Below are 12592 nucleotides of genomic sequence, written 5' to 3' on the forward strand. Positions count from 1 at the left end.
AAAAGTGCCACTTACACCTTTCTGGTTCTCACCCCTTGTAAGTAATTTCAACAGCCTATAATGCATAGGCTATTCAACACCAACAAGCTACAGGCTGGCTATGAGCAATTTTTTTTATGTTTATTTTAATGCTGTTATCAGATGAAAATTTCACAGGATTATTCAATTATTGTCTTGGACAATGATGGACTCTCGAGCTGAAAACCACTGGTATAGAATTAGGGTGCGAATTAAAACTTTTTTCGTTTAAAACTTCTTCAAACAAGTCGACGCTTACATAAACACTGAGAACCATGGACAGCGTTAAAACGTTTGAACAATGATTCGAGTAATTCGAATAATAAAAAAGGGTATTTCAGACTTTCTCCAGTGAGCATTCTCCACGAGATAAACATTTTACCAACCGTTTAATATGTCGTGCGACAGAACAGAGACGGAGCAGCTGCGCCCAGTATCCTCAGCAGAGCAGACGGACTTAGACGTCAGCTGAAGAAGGAGGTACACTAACATCAACACAGTACAGTTCCACCGCATATGAGGATTGTAATCACCACACGGTGGAGCAAAGGGACGCCAAACTTTATTCCCACTTTTGAACCGATGAACCGCGCAACAAAGTTCAGCAATTGAAAAAAAAGAAAAGAAAAGAAAAATCGTCGTGCATCTCATCCAACACTTAAACTCAACAGCAAATAACTATCCTCTCTATGGATCGCAGTCTGTTGTCAAAACGCCACAGCACATTAAATGTTTTGCTTTCCCCCAGAAAACAATGCAGTGACTTTTGTTCAATGTGCACTCAGAACGGATTGCAATGATTGCGTCCAACTTGAACAGCGCGCTGTGCCTCAGTGCAGTGGAGGAACATTTGGAGGCGTCCTCCTCCTATCGCAACCTCAGTCCCACCGGCCACCTGCTCGTGGCGGTGACCTTGGGCTTCATCGGCACTTTAGGATTCCTCAACAACCTTCTGGTTCTCGTGCTCTTCTGCCGCTACAAGATTCTGCGGTCCCCCATCAACTTTTTGCTGGTGAATATTTGCTTGAGTGATCTCCTGGTTTGCGTGTTGGGCACGCCGTTCAGCTTCGCGGCGAGCACTCAAGGGCGATGGCTCATCGGCGAGAGTGGATGTGTGTGGTACGGCTTTGCCAACTCGTTGTTAGGTGAGTGTTTTGCAGAATACTCCTACTGTAGGCTATGCGTTATTCAGTTGATCAGTTGTTATGTTTTTGCATGCAGTAAAGTTCTCAACTGGAATGAATCATTCAAATGATCAAAACCCCTATTAATCACAAGTAGCCTACCTAAAGTATCCAGTTGTGTCTTCATTTGCAAGTTTAGCTTAACGTGTAGCGATAACTAAACTCATATGGCATCTTTGTGCTGCAGCAGCTTGTGCATAAACCGCATATGAGACTCTTTTTAAACTCTAGTTTAAAAGACAAGTGCCAAGTTCTTAAAATATGTTATTTTTCTATTCGTGCTAGTTTCATACATTTTTGAAAACTGTTTAAATATAATAAAAAAAAACTGCTTTCTGCAAAACATTTTAGGCCTAACATTCAGTGGCTTTGAATTAGTGCCAAAATGTTTTTAAATATTAGTAATATTTAAAACAAATAACAATAATAATAAAAGTGTATACCAGCACCTATAAACATTTAATTTGTCAAGAAAGTGAAAACGTGTTAGGCTAGTCGTAGCACAGATGTGTTTAAGCTCTTAATGTTTTAATGAATTGCAGTTTTAAATAACTTCTTACATCTAGGAAACAACCAACCAAACAAAAACAAATAAAGACAGTCCACACCAGTTTCAGTACACAGACAGAATTGCAGCTTATAACTGCAAATGAGTCTGAAGGTTCTTGCTGGAGGCAGCAAATCTTATGCCCAAGTAAATTTAGTACCTTCAGCTGATGTGATTCTTAGTGATGCAAAAATACCTTTTTGGTTAGAAAGTGAGGTTGTAATAGAGAAATACATTTCTCTGTGAATTTTCAGAACTGCATAGTGTCTTAGATTAATTCATCACTTCGAATCACAACAGTCACCACTGTGTATTCAGAACTCATAAACATTCATTACATTAGAAGGACATACAACTTTAAAGATAATAAACATTGATGGTGAAGATGTACCACTATTTTGCTCTTAAAGAAAGGATCTGTCGTTCAATCAGGAACACTCCTAAACTGATAGTAATGTCATTAACATGCAGCCACATACAGTACATCAATCCACTACAATCAATTCACTTAGTATTTGTCACTATTGCCAAAAGCGTTTGTGTGTATGACTAATGAAGTTCATTGTTTTCTTATGCAATGTTTTAGACTTAATATGGTACGAATATTATTGTATCACAATTCATATGATTTGGCACATTGCGCGCTGCATTCGTCAAATAAATGTCAGTGACACCGCAAATATTCAAATAAGAACATTAACCTGGAGTTTAGCGATGTACGGTGTAAAACAGCAGTTTATGCATACCCAAGATTAACTTTTAACCCTGGGTTAAGTATAAACAGTATGGAACATGAAGCAAGATAATCCAGGATTGCATTTTCCTGGGTGTAGACTGACCCAGGGTTAATTATTTAAAATGTGAAAGCCCTATAAATATTAATACTCTATAAATAAGTTTAGCTGTAAAATGTTGGAGGGACATAACAATTTGAATATGTAGTTTTTTTTTTTATCAGATCAGATAGAGATAACCTAACCATGCTAGAACCTCAGAGTGCTTTGTTTTACAGTATGTCTAGAGAAGGATCACTATAGCTATATTCTCCAGTAAGTTTCTTTTGAGCAGAGAATGTTTTTATTTTTTGGCATCACAAGGCTGCCAGTGAATGCAGCAGAGCAAGACAAATCACATTTGGTTGCTTTGTTTGTGGGAAAATCACCTCTTGGCAGCTTTACATAGCCAGAATATTAGATTTTGGATCCACCTCAGTATGGCTTGAGATCTTATGCAATTTTTCCGATACTTACTATATCTGATTGATGTCCTCTGAGATGTTATGTGGACAATTTATCATTAGAATAAGCAAAAAGTCCTCATGTCTCATAAAATGTTTATGACTGTTGGTTTCATCTGGATTCAATTTGAAGAAAGTAATCAAAAAGTCATTTCATACTGCAGGGCTGTGTTCTTGAGCACTGATCCCAGAGGAACACTTTAAAAAGTCTGACCTTGTAGTGCATCAAAAAGTGAGATGCATTTCTCAGAAATTAAATTAATGTGTATTAAATGTGTTATTAATATTGTTAATAACGCTGTGGTTGCTGAGCATGATAAATATTACAATAGTAATATAAAAAGTAATGCATTACACATGTATACCAATCAATCATGTTTGTGTATATAATATGTTAATAAAAGTTGTTTAAAATTTGTAATATTTTTTTTTCTTTCTTTTTTCCCCATTGTCTTTGGACATCACTGACTTTCATTATATGCATAACAAATTTATTGTTCAAAACATCTTTAATATTTCACAGAAGAACAAAAAATCCAAAGAGTTTGGAAAGGCTAAGTGTATCAGGTCCAGTTCTACGGGGGTGCTAGATGGTGCCAAAATGAAATGCTCAAATGAAATCAATAGCACCCTCATTTGGCAAACTATCCAGTGCATTTGCGCTTTGGAGATTGGTTTCTATTTTAATGTGTTTTTGCAGCGTTGAGCAGTGTTGCCAATCACAGACATATCCTTGGACCCAACAGCCAGTCAGAGGCTTTTAAGTTAATTCACTCAGCACTAGAATCGCTGGAGATTTTGTGCAGGTGTTGTGTTCAGCGCTAATCATCTCATTATAACAAGGTGTCAACATAATGTATGTAAGAGATTCATTGTGCAGCGTAGAAACTTCATTGATTATAACGTATAACTATGTGAGATCGCTATGAACTAAGATGAGTGACAGCTTTCAGTGATTATAAACGGAGCGCTCTATGCACCATAGCAATGGATGTCACTAAAACCTTCATACTGTATATATATTTTAATGTTAGAGGTCACCCTCAATAATTTAAGAAGCACCCCTAGTGGGCCTGGAGTGTATTATGACAGAACTTTAATATTTGGGTGAACTATCCCCTTAAGGTGACAAATAACCTTGCTAGCCATCTGACAAGTGCATCAAGAGACCTAAAGACCAAGATGTTTTCCTTGATTCTCAAAGCTGGGGTATTTGGTATATACGACATGGTCTAGTGGTTTAGTTAATGGATCAGCAATCGAGCTGTAGAAGGATTAGATTTCGGGTGAGCTTCATTGCGGTCATGCCCTTGAACTGGGTACTCCAGTTTATGTCACATGCCCTCCCTATCAAACCATCACACAATCAGCTGAACTCAGTGTCCACAGGTCTAAATGTTGGCCTCCCCTAATACTCACAAGAAGTAAGGGTGATATTGTGGGGGACTTGATGCTGAAAAATAATAAACAATTGAAAATTGAGATTTAATTGTTGTGAAGACATCAAAGTATCTCTGATCTGGGTTGACGGACCTAGAAATTAAACTGTTCGACACTAACAGATGTGCACATAGGGATGTACCTTGATTACTTCATTAACTGTAGGATCTTTGCTAATTAAAATGTATACGTAACTGTGTGTTGCTCCAAATCAAATAAAAGCTCTAACTACCTTTACCTGACCAAGAAACTTAAAAGAAACTTAAAGGTTTTAGTTCACCTAATGGAAATATTTAGGATTTACATAATCTGATTTCAAAATACAGTGTATTAGTTATGTACACATTTTTGTCCATTAACTTGATTAATAAAGGAAAATGGAAAAAATTGCACAAGATGTTATGGAATTTTAGCTAATCCCAAGACATTTGCCAGTCTTCAAGGTTCAAATAACACACTACTTCTGTCAATGGAAGACAGAAGATAAGGCAAGTGATACATAAATTACACAGTTTAGCATTAAGAGCTGATTTGTGGATCTCTTGCTCCTAAAACTGCACAACAAATAAAGAGTTTGAATAAAGAATCAAAGCCTTACTAATCAGGAAACTCAGCTGAACTCTGCAAAAGTACTTTCTTATGTGCATCAGAGCTGCTGTTTATCAGTCAGTGCCAGTCTTGAATTAATAGTAGGACATGGAGTTCTGCCCTTCTGAATGACTTTTCTACTGTATGCCTGTTTAAAAAATAATTGAACTCCATGTGAGCAGTCATTCCATAATGGAATAACACATTTGACTATTTACACTTAAATCACATTATTACATTATCAAAATATGTCTTTATATTTTCTGCAGGCATTGTGTCACTTATCTCTCTGGCCGTGCTATCATACGAACGCTACTGTACAATGATGGGCTCCACGGAAGCTGATGCCACCAACTATAGGAAGGTTGCCGGTGGGGTGGTGATGTCCTGGGTCTACTCTTTAATCTGGACTCTGCCCCCTCTATTTGGTTGGAGCCGCTATGGCCCAGAAGGCCCTGGGACCACTTGCTCTGTAGACTGGACAACCAAGACAGCCAATAACATCTCTTACATCATTTGCCTCTTTATTTTTTGCCTGATTGTCCCCTTCCTGGTCATTGTCTTCTGCTATGGTAAGCTGCTGAATGCCATTAAACAGGTGAGTGAAACACTGTCCAGTGTCACTGAAAAATCAGTCATGTGAAATCAGTTTTTCAACTAAAAATTTTGCATGTGCCCTTGGTAGTTCAGTATTTGATTAAGGTTAGGATATCTGATATTTAACAGCTGCTTATAGTCCTTTTCGCTGCAGGGAGCATCCTGGGGTTATTTTCCTTCTTCAAGGGCACAGTGCTGGAAGGGAATCTCAAAAACTTTATAGTTCTAGTTGCCAGCCAGCATCTCTAAAGGAAAAACTTATTTTTCAATCACCTTTCATGTTGTTTCGAACATGTATATTTAGTAGAATACACATCTCTTTTTGCATCTAAGCTACAAAACCAAAAAATAACTGAACACCATAAAATGGTCCCAGAGGTTTGAGTAAATGTAATGAATTACTGTACTTGAGTATTTTTTTGGATTCAAACATATTAGTAACTTTTACTCTCTACTTCACTACATTTTAGAATAAGCATCTGTACTCTTAACTCCAATACATTTGTAGTGAGGGTTTTTTATTGCACATTACATTTTGCATGGCACCGAGCTTTTTCTGCAGCAGTTTATTTCGGCTACAAAAGTGATATTGCCAACTACAGGGCACTGAAAGTATTATATCTTGTACATTTTGATCTTAATCACCGAAACTTGTCTACAAGGTTACTTTATGAGAATGCGAGTAGTTGTGAATCAATCATATGCACGCCAACAAATTTCGTATCATATGCACACCAAAGTCAATTTTCACGTATGAATACCACAACTTTCTGTTTTTATTTGGCGTATATACAAAGTTTTATATGAGACCGGGTCTTTGTATATGAGATAAGGACATGAGTGCAGCTGGAAATGAGGCCGAAACCAGCACATCCAGTGCAAGAAGGCTTTGAATTTTTAATTTTACTTAACATTGTTTTATTTATCCGTTACACTGAAGAGACCTTTTTGAAGGATATTGTTTTTTTGTTTTTTTTTAGTTTTGAGTTGTTCAGTTTTATTTTGGTTTTAGAAAATGAACATGATTGCTCTCTTCACAAATCAACTCTTTCTTGTTTTTGTTACATGTTTTCTGTGCATTGTCTTGGACTTTTATGTGACTTCCTGTCTTCCGTGGTGTTTGTAGTCAGTTTTTCGTCTGTTTGTTTATTGGTTCCCCTTGATTAGTCTCCCCAGGTGTGTCTTGTTTTCTTGTTAAGACTGTTAGCCCCCTTTGTATATATATATATAGCCCTAGTGTTTGTTTAGTTCTTTGTGAGTTGTTGAATGTAATGGTTGTCTGTTGGCTTGTCATTCTGTTCTTTGTTCGCTGTGGTTTTTGGTTTATTGTTTGTTCTAGTTTTTCCATTTAAATTCCTCTGCCTGTTTTCCCCAGCTTCTCCACAATGTCACGATTTTTCACAGGCATGTCTCTTTGACGAGTGCTTCTTCGACCCTTTATTTAGTATAAGTCAAATGCTTAAGTACTGTTAAAATCACATACTTTAAAAGTTTTATTCAAGTTGTTCTGCAATTGGTGACTTGTAGTGGAGTAATTTTTGTTGTAAAATATCTGTACTTTACTCAAGTATGGTTTTCGGGTACTCTTTACACCTCTGAATGATCCATATGAAATGCACTATATTCAAAGTCTTTTAATATGGCTAGAAGACATTAGATTCTTTTTTTTGCATCGATTCTCAACAATTCAAATCAAAAATGGATTTAACAATTCCGCAAATTGCTTTGGCTGTCACATGTCTCTTAACTGAACATGGACCAGTTTGAATATACCAAATAAAAAAAGGACATTTGAGAACTGCAGCAGATGGGAAGATTTTTATTAAATGACCATGTGAATAAAATTAGTTTCTTTACATAGTGGTTTCATTGTTTCATGCCTGGAAACAGTAAAATAACTTGCTTCAACTTGGAATATTGCTGGCCCCACAGGATAATCACCTTATATATACACTCCTCAAAGGAGTGTATTTGTGTTTATTGTGTTTGAAAGCTTTCAATTTCGAATACTGTTTGCCTGACAATTGTTTATTTTAAATGAATAATACATGGCAGTGCTTGTCTTATGATGTATTGCATATCAGTAATGGCTTCATATTTGGTTGCATTTCATGAGTTCACCCTTACATCTAATCTGATGGCAAATAGTAAGCATATTTTGGCGTGCTGTCCTGGGGCCTGTACCATGATGGTAGATGAACAAATTTAGAGTTACAGGATTAGTTTCGAGTTGACAAAACCAAACCACTCCAATCTGGCTTTGTTGGTACCATGATGCTGATCATCAACTTTCTTTGTCAACTCAGGCTTTGATCCTGAGTTTGTGGAGCACGTGCACATGAATGTGTGACATCACTGGCGAACACGAGCCTTGGTTAAAGGTTTTGCTAAAGGTTAAGAGATTGAACAATATGATGAATTTAAATGCATTTACAATGAAAAAAGTACTTGTTCATGAAAGAGGACAAATAAAAGAAATTATCTGGCTTTATCAGTGCAGTCACAAGTGAAACTTGTTAGTTAGTTTATATAGTTGGAAATATACAGCGATAGAGACTCAAACATGTAAGGTCACATAATAATTTTTAAAGTGTTATCTATTGGTTCTACAGCTTATTTATATTATATACAATCTGTATATATTAACATTAATTTAAAATAAATAATTTATAATAACCGTTAAGCTAAAATTGCTTGTGTGTAATTGATTAATAATAATATAAATCATATAATTATATAAATCAAATAAAATAACTACATTTTTAGTTTTGGCCAGACTATTGGAGCAAGAGAAACTGGGGGAGTGACTTTTTTGTGTCAGACATGTGTCACTTTGCACACATCCAATTTCAGTTTGAGATCTCTAACCCAGAACATAACCTGCCCCGGAGCAGGTTAGCCGTGGAGTGTAAGTTACTATGGCAATGAATGCAGCTAAAAGCCAAGCCACTTTCATTGTACCTAAAACCCAGGATTGGTGCAAACTAAACTGAAACTTACCTGGCTAGCCAGCTAATCCGGCTTCATGGTGCAGGCCCCTGGGGTAGGGCTCCGAGCCCGGACTATAGCCCGAACCCAGAGAACTCCCCCAATCCCTAATATGGGATAAAAATAGATTGGGAGTGAGGAGTTGGGGTGGAGGAGGGCTGCCGGAAAACTATCGTAGGACAGATGTAGGTAGGCTGCATATATATATATATATATATATATATGTGTGTGTGTGTGTGTGTGCAAGAAACATCTCATGCATGCACTGGGGACGCATCCTCAGTGATGTATCCTGGGGTCACTGGGTGTTTCGGGTCTCACAACATCATACGCCCTCGCCCAGGCGATTGATCAAGGTTGATCAAATCCCGACTTGCGTCCCAATAGCAGTCCACGGATCAGCCCTCTTAATCCAAAGCCACCTTGTGGCCTTCTCTCTAATACTCTGGCTTTTCATAGATAAGTAATCAATTATGAAAGAAGTTGGAGGTGGAAGAAGTCTTGATGATGAGTTCAGGACTACTGAGCCTCTTTTTCAGCATAACACATTGTAAATGTTACCTTTGGGAATATGGCTATCTTTGAATGACAGTTTTTTATAGCCTCAAAACAAGACCATTTGCCAAACCCATGGAAAATCTTGTTATTGGTAAATTCATTGGAGGAGCTGGTTGATTATTATATAAGTTTAAACACTACTTGTTTTGTTCGCATGTTGGCTGTTGATGTTAAGTTCACACAAAGTGTTGACATACACTCAGAACATTGTGGTATATGTGTGAGAGATATGTGAAAACAAATTACGTTCTTTAATTAGCATGGTCAGTTGGCTGCTGCAGAAAGCAGAGTAGACAAATTGTGTGGTTTTTCTCTTTCTTGATCTCTTTCTCTTTTTTTCATCTCAAGTGGCAATAGTGGATTCTCTTCAGCTTTATATATTTTATAGCTTTTTACATTTTAAAATATTTATGTTTAGCAGATTCTTTCTTTCTTTCTTTCTTTCTTTCTTTCTTTCTTTCTTTCTTTCTTTTAATGTAATATAGCAGTTTTTGTGATTTATCTATGTACATAATTTTTGCTACATCATTAATGTTACATCCCCCTCGTAATGACATCTTTTCCTATGATATACCAGTGCAAGATCTGGTAAATAAGGTTGTCCAACAGCCAGATGAGTTTCAATCCCTCAACTCCAGTAACTCACATGAAATGTGATTAGCAAACTCCAATCAAATTAAATAATCCAATCATTTTCCAACAAAAAAAAGTCACGGTCCCATTTGGGAAGAAAAGTTTGTTGAAATTTCTGGTTCATGCTGACTTCAATGTTGTCACTGCAGTTACTACAAGTGAAGCGAGGGATATGGACCCACGACCGCTGACTGGTAGGAATGTGCCTTCTGATATGCCTTTCTAGTTTTATATAGTTTATAAAGGAAATATTTGAGATGTTTTATTGTCTTTTACACCCTGAACTTGCCCATCAAGATGCATTTAATACCTGTTGGCAAGGGCATATGCTGTTGTTCTTGATGTCTGTTATTTGGTTATGTAGTTTATACATTACAGTGTAATAATAATAAAATAAAATTGTTATTTTTGAGATCAGATCTACAATTTTTTTTATAGTAAAAATCAGGCTCAGGGAAAATCTTTTTATTAATGTGTTTCCTGGAGAAGTTGGATGTCTATGATGAATACAAGTTTGTATCTTGTACTGTGTAATATTTAACATATTTAATATTTTAACAAAGTTTTATTATTTTGGTTCTGGCTTATGTTCTCTGTGTTGACTCTTGTTTTGACATCACCTCAATCACTGTTTTCATACATATTTTACTATGATTATAACCACAGAGATCTGGTAGCTGTTTAAGTATGCTTTCTAAACCATCAACTTGACATTTTCTACAGCATTTGAAATAATCTTTTAAAATAATCTTCAATGCTGTATGTGTAAGGGAACTGTTGTGTGTGTGTCATGTGTTCCTGCCTCTTGTGCCCATATTTGGTTTGTTTCCTGTCCTTGTTAAGCGTAATCATTAGTTAATTCTTGTCTAGCCGTGTTCATCTCGTTATCTATGATTTACCTGTGTATATTAGTCCTGTCTGTTCAGTTAAACTTGGTCTGGTCTACTCGTTAACCCCGGTGTGTGATGTCCGTGTCTGCCTTGCCTTGTCCTGCCATGTCCTGTCCTGATGTCTGAAGTAAAGTTTATTGTTTGAGTTACACCCTCGTCTGCGTGTTCCTGTTCCTCCCTCGTGTGTGCACCGTGACAGTATGCTTGTGTTTACAATAACAACTGACTAATGCCTAATGTGCTGCATTCCAAATAGACTTACAAATATAAAAGATAATTCCTTTATTGTTTGGAATAGTTTAAAGGTGCTGTAGGCAATTTTGTTTTGTTTTGTTTTAGAATATTGCACAAAAATGTCTCTACCACTTGGCAGATTTGATACTGTTGCAGAAACAGATAAAACTGAAATGTACACCAATTTCAGTGATATCTGTTTCTGCAACGTGGCCCTGTAAACAGAAAAATAGAGATGTCTTTGGATTTGCTGACAGCAGTTTGTTTTCAAAAAGTGGGGTTTTGCAGTGTGCGTTTAAAGTTAGCAAAATGACTGAAATCACCTAAAGCATTTTTAATATCAACAAAAAGCTATTGATAGACAGTGTTGGGGAGTAACTAGATACTGTAATCTGTTACAGTTTCTCAAAAAATGTGTAATTAAATTAAAGTTATAAAAATGTTAACAATTACAAAGGGGGTTTTGTAGAGATTTTATTATTATTATTTTTTTCCAATGTTGCATTGACTGCTCTAAAATATGAGACACCAATGTTCCAGGAGTTTAGGACACAGAACTGGACACATGTTTATTTGATAACTGTTTTATTTTCTATTTGGGTTTATGTATATGCTTTATTTTTAAATTAACTGTTTTTGTCAAAGGCATTGTTAGATGCCAGAGTTTCCTGTCATAGCTAAGCAAAGATTTGATTTCAAAAACAGTATCATAGCTATTAAGCTATATCTTGTTATGATTTTAAATATGTATTTAACCTCAGAATGATTTCAAAGTGAAAAAAAGAGCTGCTAAAGTCTGATTTTGTGGTGGCTGTGCATTACAATTAAATTATTATAATCTTAATTCAAGTGATGAAGGATTAATCAGCATTGAGTACTACTGTAAGGTTAACCCTGCCTGCTTTAAATATTTTATGATTAACAGTTTAGAAATATTTAGAAAAAAATCTGAAATTTAAATTTAGAAAGTAATCAAAAAGTAATCAAATGTAATCAGTTACATTAATAAAGTAATTGAAAGTTACACAACTTATTACATTTTAATTGAGGTAACCTGTAATCTGTAACCCATTACACTTCCAAAGTAACCATGCCAACACCGTTGATAGATGATTGATTTCTGCCAACATGATCATGGTGTGACAGTTGTCAAAGTGAGTTTGATGATCATTGTTTGATTCACAATGGTCACTGTATAAGTTGTACAACAAGATATTTAGAATGCAACCACAGAATGTCCTATGTACACCATAATGTGACAGAAACATGCTCAATAAACCCACTACCAATATCACTATATCTCACTTGTGTCACAGTACCAAAACAGCAAGACTGAAGGCATGTATCAGAACACGGGGGTCTAGAGACACGTGCTTGTCAGAAGAGGCTGGGGATGTGTAGATATAATTTCTAATTTAAAAAACGATTGTACTGGTGCATGTTTCACATCAGTTTGGGGAGCATAGCCAACACGGCCTGCGTTGATGTGATTCAGCTGTACTTTGAGAGACAGCTCAGTGTAGGACATGACAGAGCTCAGAGTTTGGCCTCAGGTGCTGGACGTGTTCATGGGCCTACAGAGACATTGGATGGACCAGTTTGGACATTATCAGTCCTGCTGCAGCTGTGTGGAGGTTACAGTCTGGGCAGCTCATTGCCTTGGGCTCAGACTTCTCGC

The 12592-nt window shown here is 36.5% G+C and overlaps 1 protein-coding gene across 1 annotated transcript in view; it reads left to right on the top strand.

Moving 5' to 3' along the window:
• Positions 1-814: 814 nt before the first annotated feature.
• Positions 815-12592, top strand: part of LOC306846501 (pinopsin-like) — a gene marked incomplete at both ends in the record, with an annotated part of 108514 nt that continues 96736 nt past the window's right edge. The window contains 2 exons of the mRNA XM_079379935.1: positions 815-1163; positions 5284-5612. Of these exons, the coding sequence (XP_079236061.1) occupies positions 815-1163; positions 5284-5612 (678 nt within the window). The remainder of the gene's footprint in view (positions 1164-5283; positions 5613-12592) is intronic.

Source organism: Barbus barbus (assembly GCF_936440315.1).
Source record: "Barbus barbus genome assembly, chromosome: 26".
Lineage (NCBI taxonomy): Eukaryota > Metazoa > Chordata > Actinopteri > Cypriniformes > Cyprinidae > Barbus > Barbus barbus.